Genomic DNA, 16,088 nt, shown 5'->3' with positions numbered 1-16,088 from the left:
GTGTGTTCTTATAGCAAAACCACATCGGACTATCTGCTGTGTTCACCGAGCAGAATCGAACCTTCAAATTTAGCATTGTAAATCCGAAGACTGACCGCTGTCCTACCGGGGGATCACAAAATGGCTAGACCAAACTTGGAACACGTTCGCAGGTATCACAGACTGGTGTCCCAACATGTATATTTCGGGTGGGAACTCTCCTTGGGGTAGCCATAATAGTAATTGGGGATAATGGAGGAGTTTGATCGCTACAATGGGGTCTCTGTAGACCACGAGGAGGCTTTGAAAACCACAGCAGAGAGCGGGTATTTTATGCTAATCAATTCAAAGAGCAGGACAATGACCTTGTTGATGCAGAGGCAGGAGGTTGGTTGCCTTCCTTCCGCTCAGTAACTCCAAATTAGAGCATATCTATACTTGAACCCCAGGGGTCTCTGGGATTGCCGTTTAGCTCACGTACGCAGGAGGTGCCGTTCAAGCAATTACAATGCGTTTTTTTGTGTTCTTAACATGAATGTTTAATATTTATGTAACTAAAGAATTGAGATGCGAGATACAAATTCCAATGTCATTTACAGGTCACCTCACCTGGTTTGACATGTGAAGAGGTTAAGAAAACGTATTTTGAATGAGGCAAAAACTACATTCAGTTCTATATCTTATATACATAACTGAGGCATGGTCATTGTTCAAAAAGTTAATTGCCTTTGTTTGTTTGTGATGAACAAAACAGGAGTATCATCAGGGAAAAGTGCTGCGGAAAACTGAGTGAATAACGACAAGAACTACGAATTCAGTAGTATAAAGAAAAACCTTTAACGCATGAAGGACAATTATTATGTAATGTTCCAAAGGAACACTTTTAGAATAAATTAAAATAAGGCTGACCAGCTCCAGCTTTGTCATCTTTTATATGTGTTTTTTTTTTCACGAATTCTTACAATCTAATAGTTTTTGTTTTTTTATAGATGTGAAACAAGAAGTGTGGCCAAGGAGAGGTACAAAGAAACATACACGTTGATAGGTCGCTACCTATGTGGCAACATTTTAAGGACTTAGATCTACAACACTTTATCCTTAGATTTTGCAAGGTTTATAAAAGCTAACGTGAGAGAAAACGTCTTCGAGAGAAAAAATATTCAGTTTGAAAGCCAATCGTTCTGGATAAATATTCCCACAAAATTATTTGTGTCTTTAGTTTGTTTGGAAAGAAATTACCTCTGCTTCAAGAATAAAATTCTCTCAGCTAATCTGTGTTACAGCTTATAAATAACTATTACTAATAAAAAAAAAGATTCGAACAGATATAATCGAAATAAACACGCCACATTAAAACAATGTTATAAAAGCATATAACTACAAACATCCATTTTATCACCATTGCATGACGCTATGAATTACTTAGGTTAATAATTAGCACCCTTGCTTGGTTATTATTTAGTTTCAGCTGCTCATTTACTAAATCTTAAGAAATATTTAACCTGACATGATGGTGTGGACTTTCGTAGACGTAGTTTACATTCAATTAACCAAAATGGCCCGGCATGCCCAGGTCGTTAGGGCACTCGACTCGCAAGCTGTGGGTCGCGGGTTCGAATCCCCGTCACACCAAACACGCTCGCCCTTTCAGCTGTGGGGGCGTTATAATGTGACGGTCAATCCCACTATTCGTTGGTAAAAGAGTAGCCCAAGAGTTGGCGGTGAGTGGTGATGACTAGCTGCCTTCCCTCTAGTCTTACACTGCTAAATTAGGGACAGCTAGCGCAGATAGCTCTCGTGTAGCTTTGCGCGAAATTCAAAACAAACAAACAATTAACCAAAATATAGAATACACCAATAAAACAAGTAAAACGTTTTGATATATTGATTTGATACTTAGTTTCTGCCATTTCCCCTGAGGAAATGAAAACGATATTTAGTAATTTAATATTGTACTTTGTGTATTGCAAAGCAATACAATGTAGTTAGTCTCTTAATTTATACCTTTTAATTCCACACATTTGCCCGGGAGCTACAATCTGAATAATTATATTCAAATAGACTACAGAGAAAGAATAAATAGTTTTATGTTTTCTAAACATACATTAAGGAAAACTCATTATTTAATATCTGTAGTGCATGTTGGTGTATAGAAGACATATTAATACTAGAAATATACAACCTTATAACACCAAAATGTTGTTTTTATTTAAGTAGACATTGAACGTTTTCCTTTACAGCTTCTTCGGGAGCGTTTACTAATACACAAACCGAAACTGACAGTTTGTGTATTTGTATGTTTGGTTTGTGTATTAGCGAACGCCCCTGAAGAAACTATAAACCGAAACGTTGAGTGTCTAATAAAAAAAACAACAACAACATTTTGGTGTTATAAGGTCGTTTATTTCTAGTATTACGGAAACTCGTGCTTCGCGTAAGAAACACATTTTGTTGGTTGTGGTATTTTGTATTTGAATGTACAAAGTTTATAAATTGTAAAAGTAGTGCTATATATGTAAAGTAAGTTAAACATTTAAGTGACCTGCCTAGACTACTAAAGTATGAGGTTAGGTACGTAGGGTTCTGAACGAATCTAGTGGCCATGCGGGACGTCTCAATGACTGCGAGGTTAAACCTGCTACACAGCACGGGATAGCCACCAAACACCTCTAATACAAAAGACAATTTCAGCTGAATGGTGTGATCAAAAATGGCAAACCAATCGACATATCCACTATGAGACACCAGATTTAGCCACGCTTTCAAAATCTGGATATCTGTGGCAAGTATTAAAACTCAACAAGGTGACAGTACTGGTATTATAAGTGTATATAAACAAATGAACAAATTCACACAAAAAAACTTAACACATAAACACTGCTGTTTGAGATGAGGCTCTGAGGGATGTTAGATCCATTCCCCAAATACACTTCCATTTGCAATGAATACATAGTACTATCTACACCCACCCTTCCCCTTACGCATATTTTGACGCTGTCGCCAGTACTTCCTTACTCATTTCATTTTTGCATAGTTTAGTGAAATTTAAAAAGTTTCCCACGTACGTAGACACGCTACTCTTTTAATTATTTGTGAAAGTTTTATTTCTTCTCATAATAATATAATTCTAGATGTTTTATTTGTTTAATACATGAAATGTTTTTATAAGTTAGTCCCATCAACACTTATTTTATATGCTTGAAAAATTTATTACGTTTTTTATTACTTTCTAATACATTTTATTTTTCAATGTTTTAAGTAATTTCAATTAACCTTAGTCTTGAATTTTGTGTTTCCCTGCGGTGTAATTTGTTCATAGATATTTTATTCTCTCCAAATGTAATTCATTTTTACATGTTTCATTCTGCCTCAATGCATCTCATTTTTTTTAATAATTCTCTGTCTGATTAATTTCTGTTTATGGGATGTTTTATTCCTTCTAAGTATACCTTATTATTGCATATTTTGTTTTTTATAATATTTACTGAGCGTTCATGGCTTATTTCCATTATATTGTATACATTATGTTTCATTCTTTGATGATTCTTGAGTACTTACAAACCAAACGCTTTTATTATTTCATTTTATCCATATCTAGAAAGCGCACCAATGATGACTTGGAATGGAATGCACCCGAAGGAATTTGTGTAATAAATATATATCCATAAAGTTAGGATAAGGATAAATTTTCCGATACAAAGATATAAAAAATTCGTTACTGAAATATTAATCTTAGATGAAAAGTTTCTAATATGATCTTTGTCTATGTTTGTTTGTTTAATTAAGCACAAAGCTACACAATGGGCTATCTCTGCTCACCACGGGTATCGAAATCCAGATTCTAGCGTTGTAAGTCCGCAGACATACCGCTGTGCCACTGGGGAGGGGCCTTTGTTTCTGAAGGTAGGACTGTCGACTTTCTTAAAGCATAAATATATTGTATCGTTTTATAAACGTATTTATAGCTAAAGGCACCTATTACATCACAGAAATGTTAACCAGTAAAGAGTATAATTGAATAATATAGTATAGATTGTTATAGATAAGTATAGTAGTGAATGGTATAGAATAGAACATTGAAGAATATTATTGTTTCAAGAGAATCGATATAAAAATATTTTATTGTTTCCAACAATTTAATATAATTCTGAATTATGACTATACAGTATATAACATCTTTATGCTTGTTTCTGTGATGATACATTACAACAAGGCTGATGATAATTTCTTACAAATCTTTTTATTTAGTGGTTCTATGCTACGAATTTCTAGCAAGACGAGCATAACAGCGTTTCGACCGCATACCTTGTGCGTCGCATGACATTGTTTGACGACATAATGACTAATATAAGTAGCGTTTTGAACAACGATTTGTGTGTTGCATTATAGCCAATCTGACGAGCTCTGGTATTAGACGAAAGGCTTTGTCGGCAGAGGTGAGCGGTGCCCAAGGCTATTGAAATGCTGTAATGTTATTCTTACTGGAAACTCATAGCATAGGGCTATAAAGAAATCATCTGTAAAAAAGTTATCAATTTTATTGTGATGTTACACGAACTAGCAATCTAAATGATGATTTTTTCAGCCGCGGCTGAGCGGCTCATAGAACGGCTCTGAGTTTTTTTTTTGTTTGTTTTTTCAAGTACAAACGTTTAACTCAGTGCTCCGTCATCTCTTGACCGATATGAACTCTAATTACAGTTTTAGACTCAGGTGGTTAAACCCTTTCGATTGATGTATTTGACCACGCCCAAATCTTCATAGATTAATTTACTCTAATTCTGCCTAAAATAATTTCAATTTGAGGGTAGACTGACAGAGATTCTGATGAGTAATAAGATCGAATCGGGTATACACGCACCCCACGCTTGGTATTGTTGGCGCACCAAAATATAGCTAATAAGAAGGGAAACAAAGGTCTCATAGATTAATTTACTCTAATCCTGCCTAAAAGAATTTCAAGTGCATCGGCTGTTGAGGATTCCCTCTTGCTTGTCTCTTAGAAACAATACTTAATTTTTGTCTGGTCTAAAAATATTGAATTTAAAGCATCGTTTGAAAATAATTGTAAATGTTGTTTGAATTCTAATTTGTTTATAATAATTATCATTATCTTAACATTTTAATTTAATCGTGTCAATTCATAATTTTTTTACTTTAAAATATAAAGGTTTTATTAAACGGTGCTGGTTGTGTAAGTTATTCAGGAGTTAATTATGTACTCCGATATAAACTTTATTTATATCTATGAAATATAAAGGGAATACCTGTTCTTTATTTTCTGTCAGTTGGTCAAATTGTGAAGAAATTCCACGTTGATATCTATCTAAAATATTAAAAACGACAAAGTAGGTACAAAGATTACCGACAGATGGCAAGACCTGTATGGAGTTTGACATTTAAAAAGTTGAAAAAAAGGGAAAGATTCTACATTCATTATTTTCTATTATTAAAGTGTATGGTACGTCATATCTAAACAATTGAAAGCGAAATATCACACCGTTTGTCAAAGTAAAGATAAATCCTTAAAAGCGTAATTCTCACACGAGTAATAAACAAAAGTTCACGTAGAAGTGTAGGCGTTAATAAAAGCTTATTATATGAAAATATTCTTTGAAGTGTGACAAACATAAATGTCACTGGTATGTCTACCACAAACCTTCTAGCTAAAATCCCCCGATATGCTCTATAGTAGTAAACCGATCGAATGCCCGATATGGTCTGTGATTGTTAGAAAATGAGTACATTGTTTGCAGTTCCCTCAGGGCGGAAACTTGTGCAGTGCCCTTGAAGTCAATCAAGTTTCAACTGAATAAAACGGAAAGTCTTCTCAGGGGAGTGCGTACAGGCAGTTTATCAAAACAAAGGGAGTTGGAGCATCATGAGGTTGAGGCTGGAGAAGACTTGGTTGTAGTTTGATAAATCATGGGCGGTCTGTTGGTAAGTTTATTATTCATGTAATGCAGTTTTGGAGATCTTTCGTAATACTCTGTAAAAAACATGGGCTTAAAGTAAGTAAGTAATATTATTAATACTGAGTAAGTAATATTAAATAAAGTATCGAGTTGTGTAATGGCATTAACCGTTGTTAGTGCTATAACAACGTGTTATATCGAAAAGTATCTTACTAATACCCGAAATTTCTGGACGACTGAAATTAGGATGTGTCTTAAGATTGATTACACCACTGGAAAATTGTAATGTAATAGTGATGATTGAAAAGAGTTTACTACACTAAAAGTCTGAAAGACTTTATCACGTAAACCCTTCGAAGAAATATTTGCGATAATCCCAATCTAAAAAACAAATAGCTTTGGTGGTGATTGTTCATCCCAATCTTAAACTTTAAAAAAATTCTTTGATAGCGACCGTAAAGTTTTTTTTTCAACGAGAGCATTAATACTGGAAAATCTATTTTATTTTCTTTGTTTTCTTGTTAAGGTCTTAAACTAGTAACTATTTTTATATTTTTACCTAGAATCAGTACTGCTAAAGAGTCGTCAACGTGTGTTTTGAAAAAAAAAAATTAGTTGGCACATTTGAACATCACTTGTTCCAAATTTTTGCGTAAAGCTACACAGTAAACCGTCTCTAATATTGAACTGACAGTGATAGACTATAGGGAGCGCAGCTACAGCAGCGTCCATCTACAACTCTTTTTGCTATTTCTTTCTGATTGAATAGCGAGATTTGACCTTCAGTATTATAGCGCACCCACAGCTCCAAAGTGCAGAGTGCGTTTTTTGCAGCAACAGGCCCCAAACCTTAAACCTTCTGATCCGCAATCCAAGCAAGATGATCCCTAGACCAGGTCCGGCATTATTTAAACAAACCCGATAATGATAGCATTGTTCGATAAGCATTTATTTATTTCTAATTATTATTTGAAATCAGTTGAAGTGATGTTACAAAAACCGTATTTTGGGGAAGTGGGTGTGTTACAAGAGTGACAGTAAAAATCCACTATTCTATCAGAGTAGCCCACGAGTTGACTATAGTTGCCTTCGCTTTAGTTTATCACTTCAAAATTAGGGACGACTAGCGCAGATAGCCCTCTAGTCAATTTGCCTGAAATTCAACAAAACAACAATCGATTTAAACAAATCAAAACGAAAACAACATACTTATAGCATTTTATGTTTTAATATTGAAACCTAAGATTTCTAGTTTCACGTAAAATATATTTACAGCAGTTGGCATATGGTGAGCAAACTACTTCCGAGAATATGCGGTGTTTAATGTGTGCATTTAAAACTTAGATTGAATATGAACTGAAATCTGTATATGGCCTTAAGTCTTGACCTTTTAACCCCAAGTAAAATATTAAAACTTCTTAAGGCCATATACAGGTTTCAGTTCACATTCAATTTTCTTGACCTTTTAAACCCCGAGTAAAATATATTTTCATGCGTTGAATGTTTCTTGGTTTGGAAACTATAACACAAACTATTGTCAGAACACGGGTCTTTGACCCTTCTATTTACAGAAGGTGCGAAGGACAAAGCACGTCCTTTATTTTGAACTCCCACCCAATGGCTAGCAATGGTATAGAAACATTCGTTTCACCTTCACATTATGGCATATATTTCCAGCACCTAATCAAATTAAATTATTGCGTCACCCTGAATAATGCTACTTTTCCTAGTCTTGTTCTTTTAATTAAAACGCAAATTTATTTGCCTAATTAATTACAAATGTGGTTGTTCAATAAGTTTGAATACGTTAAAATAAATATATTTCCATAAAAATAAAATATCACTACCTTACGTAAGTATTGATATTCTTATAATTAAGATAATTGGACTGATAACTATTCAATGTTTTCTAAATTAAGTAAAAAATATTAGAAATTAAAACTGATCTGTTTAGTTGAGATGTTACGGAGAAGACAATGTTTCGATCCTGCGAGAAATATTCTTGGAAAGTTTTGTGAACTTTTCTCTTTATAGAGTTATACGTCGTCTTCAAAAATTTCAGCAGTGACTTCTGGTCACGTGATAAAACTCTTACTTAGGTGTATAACCTTGGAAATTCAGGTTTTTCTGGATTATTCCCAGAGGTGATATATTGCTAGTATTGTGGCTCCCTCTTTCGTGTTTTCAAAATGTTATGTTTATTTGACAATACTATTTCAGGATCATTTTACTCGTATGTTTACTTCTATTGTTGCGTATTTTTTAACACCGAAAAGAAAGAATTTCAAAACTATTAAATGCATTTGTGAAGCTATACGTCCAGGCATAAATATCTTAATATCGATATCTTATTATAAATACAAATACTATGCAAGTGAACGCCCCGAAGGAAACGCACAGTCTTCGTCGATCAAGATCGTTGACGGGAATACAAGTGTTAAGATACATGTTTTTCCACTTTGTGCAAGGACATGATTAAAAACAAAAACATGTTTACCTTTCTTGGAAATAAGGAAGGAAAATACTCAAAGGTTACTGACGCGTCAGATTTATCGACAAAAGTTTTAATCTGTCACGTACCATCAAGCTTTTTGAAAGTTTGAATAAGCTTTTCCCATCATTATTAGAGAACGTGACTTATGTTAACGTGCTTACCTCATTAGCCTCTTATTCCGTCACATTACATAAACTCTGAAGTATAGTATCTAGGTAAGTGTATTTATTACACGTGTCTTTGATCCCTGATCGCAAGACGTACATTTTATCGCAGAAAACTACTTGAGAAAACATTTCGGTATTGTAAAGATTAGGCTAAATACGGATGAAACTATTCACTCATGGACTATTATTGATTTCTCCTGCCATAAATGTGGAAGAAGAGTCCAGTGTTAACATGTCAATTAGTTTACACTTGAAAACAGACTTTGGCGGAGTATAAGCGTGATTAGAACGATACAGTTACATATATTTTTATGCTTAGTAATTCTCTGCACTTATCTTTTGAAGAATAAGCTGGAACAAGATACGTTTTAATACAGTAACAACTCCGAATATATCAGTGTTTCAGCAGTTAGCTTGAGTTTTTGTAATGGTAATGTGTTAACTTTATGTTGCAATATATGATTTTGTTGATTACCCACAGCTGTAAGTATCTTAGTTTGAATAGGGTCCCGCAACATTATTTTTGTTCCGTTACTTTACCATTTTCACGATTTTGCTGTTTTTATTAGACTACGACTCTCCATTAGTGCCACAGCGTAAGCATTCTCTAAATCAAGTGATATCTTTAGGTAATTAAATCGCAAGCTACAAAACCCTTGAAGACGGAACGGATGGTTGATTTAGAGTTGCGTAAAAGCGATGATAAAATGGAATAATTTTTCTGTCGTTATGATTAAATAAATAAAACATACACTAGTTTAGTTATTCTTTTGAAAGGGGATGTATCAAGATGGTACAGCTATCTTGTAAAACGGTAATTAAAGTAATTTCTTGTTTCATGAGGGGGAAAATAATAATGAGGACAAAGAAAGTGGTTAGTGGTCGTAGGTGAAACTGCTACTAATTTAACGCATATATGAATACAGATTGAATAGTGATATTAAAAAGAATTTTAATATTCAAATTAGCAGGTCACGTGGCAACCATAACCGACATAAAATCGCGGAACAACATATATCAGAACTACATTTTGATATTATCTGGTGTTACTTAAGTATAGTGATGCCACCGAACATTGATAGCTTTTGGGAAGGGTATAATAACCCTCTCTCTTATAGTTAATGATAATGGCCAATAAATAAATATGGATCATCTTGGGATACCAGGACCATCCAGAAAGAGACCTGTAGTAAAGTCGTACCACAACCCTGTTATGAAAAGTACTGCGACTTGTAACAGATGGAGACCCAGAACACAATAGTCAAAACAGGCAAAAACCGACCTAGTGCCCCAGGCAACAATGCGCAACATAACTAACAAGAATCTCCCTCTGGAAAAGTGATCCAAGTCAGATGTGCACAAGCTGCTTCCACGATACCACAGTTCAACCTTCGCATCTCAGAAACAGCTGGAGAAATAAACGGGTATTCATGCTATTCTATATGAAGACTTACCAGTCACGTCGCCTGTTAATTTTTTTTTGTAATCGGACTTTGAAACGAGAGCTGGGATACCGTCGTCCTCGTATACACTATGGATTATGCAAAGCAGCAGCTAGGAGGAATGTGCTTTGAATATGACAGCCTTACGAGAGACTTTTGCAATGAAATCTACGCTGAAACGCTATTCTCAAGATGCACGGTCATCAGATAGAGCATGATCGGGGTTGAGGACATAGACTGTGATGACGTGGTGAGGCTTCAAAATTGTTTTAATCTAAGGTCTTCAACATTTATATACTTTTATTTAGCTATATTTAAATAATGTTTCTAAATTTTCGTATTGGTATTTTGGATGATGTTATGACATTTTCGTGGCCTACGTCTGTATATACTCACTGGTGTTGAAGCCCATCTCAAGGGGTAACACAGATAACTGTATAAATCAGTTGGTAATAAATATATATCCTTTAGTGAACAAAAACTTTGTTTATTTGTTCACTTTATTCCTTTATTTTCTTTTTATGCTTGTATTAGATTTATTATCCGTATAAAATTTCCGGAACTTGTATTTTGTCGATACTTTTAAGTTTATCTTTTGAAAATCGGTGTACCTGAAAACAACATTAAGAGGAAAATATTTTTATTTATTGTTGTTGAGTTTTCGTTATGCATTTATCGAATCATTACTACAAATTTAAAACGATATTTTAGAAATTAAGTTTGGGAAACAATCGGGAAATGAACAAATAAAAGATTAAAAACACACACAAACACATATCCAGTGCCGGATTAAAACCACAGTGGGGGCCTATAGGCATCAGTTTTATGCCTACCCCCTTCCTCGTTAGGGGCAGATGTTACGTAGTGTACATAATTTAAATTAGAAACAAAATCTGATCTACTATAGGTATTGTAACAACGTCTCTTGTAAATGGAGATTGTTTTAATTTGTAACACGTTGCGTCAAGTCCCTTCCACTCACCAAATTCAGTCGAAGTTAGAGAATTCAGATTTATTCTTGAAATATTTGCTTTCGAATTCCCTGTTTGTTTGCAGAACTTACCCGGTTATTCTTAGATAAATCAGTATACCTGAGAATATCACAAAAGTTCTAGTCACCTGTGTGATGTTGTGATAATCTTAACACATACTTCCAGGAAGTGATCATTTTGCGGTGTTGGCTACTATTTGAAATAATTTAGGCTTCTGTTTGGAGAAGACAATATTTAGTTTTTGCATCACTAAAAGTATCCAAGTGTCTTAAGCAACATTGAAACAAGATATATCAGATTTATTAGCACGAAAAAGTGTAAGATAGGATAACACGTATCTGTAACTTTTAATTGCATTTTATTGACAAGATAGCTTTGTTGTAGAGCTCTAGATTTTAAATCCGTGCCATATCATTAAGCTATGGGTGCATCATAAAAGTGGCAGTTAATCCCTTGATGTGGGTGGTAGGGTGTTCAAAATTAGAGATTACAGAAGGATAGCCTTAGTAGCTTTGTAATAAATAGAAAATACAAATATTGACAAAACAAATAAAGAGTAAAAAAATACTGTCGTAATACAGTTTTGCTTGTCTTAAATTGTAATGAAATGACGTTAATTGTACATAGAATATATACTTTTATGTACATTCATGATGTTAGAAAACACATAGGTTCAAGAAGTCTTGATGGTAATGAATAAATACCCTATAACCCGAGTGCTTTCGATTCCCAGTTTGCCCCTGAAGAAGAGAGGTCCATCTTTCGAACGCGATCGGGTTATAGGATTTTTATTCATTACTTTCATGTACATTTATACGTATATGTAGATGTAGACAAGTGTATTGAAATAAAAAACAAACGAAATTTATTACTTTTAACAGGTAGCTTTATTTATATGTTATAACTAGTCCAGGTAAAAAAAAAAAAGGAATAATGATGCAACATTAAAAACTAATAAGCTATAAGGATGTTTATGTATTTCAGTATATTTGGCAGGTATTGATTCTGTTAACTTTGGAGCCGGTCTATGCACACCCTCCTCTGTACAACTCTGCGTTTCATGGCACTGACAGCTCCTACGGAAGACCAAGGGAATCAGCATCTGCCAACCTAACGCCCAATACTCGCTATTCTTTGGAGTCCGCACGTGGTTACGACAGCTCAAGTTTTGTATTTCCCGATGATTTAGTATTATTGCCACCTGTTGATAACTCTGGGATTCCTCTTTGTGCACGAATGACTAACAGTACGTTTTGTGAAAATGTAGAAGATTATCCATAGTAGGTATTTAGTCGTTTAGTGATACGGTTATTCATTAATAATATCTTTAGATATATTTTAGAATTTCAGACAAGATTCATAAACGGCAATAGCTCATCCAAATAAAAAAAACTCTTTAAACTGTGTCCATTTAGTTAATCATAGTATAGTTGTGTTAGTTATAATAATAAAAAAAAAGTTAGGCTATATTACATTGCCCCATATTCTTTAAATAAGTAACCATGTATTTATCTCAGATTATTATTTTATTACCTGAAAACATGATTTGCTTAGGAAATTATGATTAATATCATAAATATAGTTTGAATGACAAGGCTCAATAAGATTGGACAATAATGATTTATACGTTGTATATCAGAAGAAGGGGACATCTACTTAATTATATTGTTTCTATGAAACTGAGATATGCATAACAGGAATACATTGAAAACAAATATATTTTAATAAACTGTAAATTCTTCGAAAGATTTCAAATGACACTAGGTGTAAAAAGTCTGTGATTATATAATTTCTTTACATGTTTTCCTTTTTATCTATACACGCTCTGCAAGTTTCAGTCATTATTTCTGAAAAACATCAAGGACAAAACATTTTTTATATACATTGTAGGTGGAATATTGCCGTGTTCAGATTGTTCTGATGTTAAATAACAATGCAAGGTTATCTATAACTGTTTAATCTGTGTCGCTAGGGTTTCCATAACTATAGTACACAAGGATAGGGTGAAAAACACACACCTTGATTTACTGAGAAACGTAATGCTTGATATCATATTATCGAAAGAGCATGATAATTGTGTGTATTCTTTTTAATTGGTGAGAAAAAAAGAAAATGTAATTTTATTGATTTAACCTGTCTTAGAATATGTGTGTTAAAATTACACATAAAAAATATGAAACAAACTTGGTACGTTTCTATATAATTTAACCTGTCTTAGAATATGTATGTCTAAACATATGTTAAAAGTACATATAAAAATATGAAACAAACTTGCTACCTTTCTATATAATTTAACCTGTCTTAGAATTTGTGTGTCTAAACATAAGTTAAAAGTACATATATAAAATGAAGCAAACTTGCTACCTTTCTCTGTAATTTAACCTGTCTTAGAATATGTATGTCTAAACATACGTTAAAAGTACATATAAAAATATGAAACAAACTTGCTACCTTTCTATATAACTTAACCTGTCTTAGAATATGTGTGTCTAAACATAAGTTAAAAGTACATATATAAAATGAAGCAAACTTGCTACCTGGGAAACTGTATTAAGTTATTATTATATCTCAATGCAAAGAAAGAAAGAAACAACAACAAAATGTCAAAACACGGAGCTAAATAAGTTTCTATACATTTTTGCTAACTTTATTTATGTACATCAGTTTGCATGCTATAGCTAGTGCAAGGAAGAATTTCGAAACATGAACCTAATCGTACAGGTGGCATTTATTTTTAAATGCCATTCGGATGGCAGTCTTGTCGTGGTAGTTAGTCTAATTCATAAGACTAAGAATATCGCAATTCAAAATATATCTACCGCAACTAATATACCTGCTTGTTTATTGTTTATTTTTTGGTATCCTGCTCGTGCTTATCGTTAGTTGACCCGACATCATAAAATGGTGTTTATGAAGTGTCTAGCCAAAAGATACGTGGTTCTAAGAAATTTGGAGTAAAGGCAAAGGAGAATACGATAAAGTATATTAACCAAACTACATCTACTATATTCCGTGCTGATGAGGTTTTTTACCCAATACAGGGGCTCATCAGGCTGATTGATATTAGACAGACATGGCAGTGGCCAAAGTAAGTATACAATTATATCTTTACTTATTCATAAACCATACATCAGCTACTCTGGGATTTATTCAAACTGGTGGCCATCGCAGCTGACACACTTCTTTAAACTGTTCTTGACACTTCTGTGCACTTTTCTACACAGTTCCTCATCTTCAATAATCTCATTGAATAAAATTACTGCTGTATACCTACTTTTGTCATACCCTGTATATCGTCAATTCTCATTAACAACAATTGTTATGGTGTGAACAAGATGTGAATTATTGTTATGGTATAGTGGCCACTTTCCGGATAATTTCGTCCTTGAGTTCTGGAATTGTGCGAGGCTTCCTACGGTACACATATGTCTTCAGGCACCTAACAACCAGAATTCGCTGGTGTTAGTTCTGTAAGACGTAGTTCACCTGGTTACCAGTATGCGCAGGGTCACCGTCCTTCATGAAAACTGTGGTGTATATTATATTCCGTTGTTGCAGCATGTGAAGTACATTATTTGTATGCATTGCAAGGTTTCGTGCATCATCGTCTGTGTAGGTTTGCAACCTGTATGCTGACGATGCTTCAAAAAAGAAATGGTTTAATAAAATACTCAGTTGTGAAATTACACCACACTGTCACCTTAGCATCGTGGATATATATGTGTGTGTGAAGGAAATGTTACGCGTGGATTAGATAAAGCATTTGTACGTGTTGAGACTTCCAGAAAGGATGCGTTATTCATCAGTCCATAATATATTGACAGATCATTATTCATCGATTTTCAGTCTTGTCAAAGAACTGTAATGCAAAATCAACATTTCGGGTTAAATCCGTTTCCTTCAGTGTTTCAACATGATTCAGCGTGTAAGGAAATGTGCACAAAGTTAACCGAAGAGTCTCACCAACAGCTGAAATTGGCAAATCAAGACACCGGGCGACATAACTTGTGCTGAGCTGTTCTGTCATGCGTTTCTGACTTCAGAAATAATTTCAGTAAATGTCGGTGTCGACTGAGCTCTTATTCCTTGCGTTTAGGCGGGAAAATTAGAGCAGTTTGTTTTATTTCTTGCCTATTCAAACCTGATCCTTTTGGGTTTAACTGAGTTCTCCTACGAAATGTAATTTTTAATTAGTTTAGCTAATCTTTCAAAACAACTTTGATACCAGACAGGCAGAAGAACGGTTCTTCTGGCTATAACCTTTCTGTTGTCTTATAGTAAAATTCGTGTAAGTTCGTTTCGGGATGCTGAATTTTACGAATATAAGATAATATCAAATTAAGTACTAGCAAAGGTGTCAAAATTAGACAAAATATATAGGAGTTGCGACATTTCGTCAATTTGGATTCTCATTGAATTTAGTATTTTTTGTTAACAATCGAGCTTTAGCTTCTTGTAAATGATAACAAGGACTGTCACCGGTATCTGGTGGCTCTAGTGAGGTATTTCATGTTGTGGAAGAGAAGGTTTTACACGAGTGTTCGTGAATTAAAACATTAGTAATAACTGACCAAGTTGACCGACCCGCGTGAGATATTATTGGGATTACGGCCGAAAATATGGATAATGACGAGGGTACCCAAATGACGAATTAATGCATTCTAATCATTATAGACTTATAACATTAAAAATTATGGATCGATACACTCAAGGGGCACAGCGCAGATAGTCTGTTGTGTAGCTTTGCGCTTAAAAACAAATAAACGTTAACTTTTGTTTTATGATCACACTCTCAGTTAGACCAATAAATGTAATTAGGTACATTATTTGCTAAGGTAATTTTTAGTTCTGACCTACGTCGTTCACTTTCTTTGATCAAACGTGTTTCAAAAATCACTTTTCTCATCAGACGACCGTGATCAGGAAATCGATGGACATAATGATATGAAAGTTAATAATGGTTGGAGACGGCTTGAATGGGTAATGAAGAAAAAATATATATATATATATATATAACTATATATACTATACGTATATAGTTATTATTATTACTTATTACTTACTACTACTACTACTCTACTACTACTACTACTACTACG

General features: G+C 34.0%; 1 protein-coding gene across 2 annotated transcripts in view; it reads left to right on the top strand.

Annotated features, from left to right (window-relative positions):
- Nucleotides 1-5,811: 5,811 nt before the first annotated feature.
- Nucleotides 5,812-16,088, top strand: part of LOC106463803 (protein spaetzle 5-like) — a 19,967-nt gene continuing 9,690 nt past the window's right edge. Inside the window, exons 1-2 of one of the 2 annotated variants that reach the window (XM_022391764.1) lie at nucleotides 5,812-5,919; nucleotides 11,986-12,269. In XM_022391764.1, coding sequence (XP_022247472.1) covers nucleotides 5,905-5,919; nucleotides 11,986-12,269 — 299 coding nt within the window. In that variant the 5' untranslated portion in view covers nucleotides 5,812-5,904. Of the gene's footprint in view, nucleotides 5,920-11,973; nucleotides 12,270-16,088 lie in introns of both variants that reach the window. The other variant, XM_013923876.2, reaches the window with a different exon arrangement.

The sequence above is a fragment of the Limulus polyphemus genome, unplaced genomic scaffold (assembly GCF_000517525.1).
Source record: "Limulus polyphemus unplaced genomic scaffold, Limulus_polyphemus-2.1.2 Scaffold55, whole genome shotgun sequence".
Lineage (NCBI taxonomy): Eukaryota > Metazoa > Arthropoda > Merostomata > Xiphosura > Limulidae > Limulus > Limulus polyphemus.
This window is presented reverse-complemented; position numbering and strand designations above follow the sequence as displayed.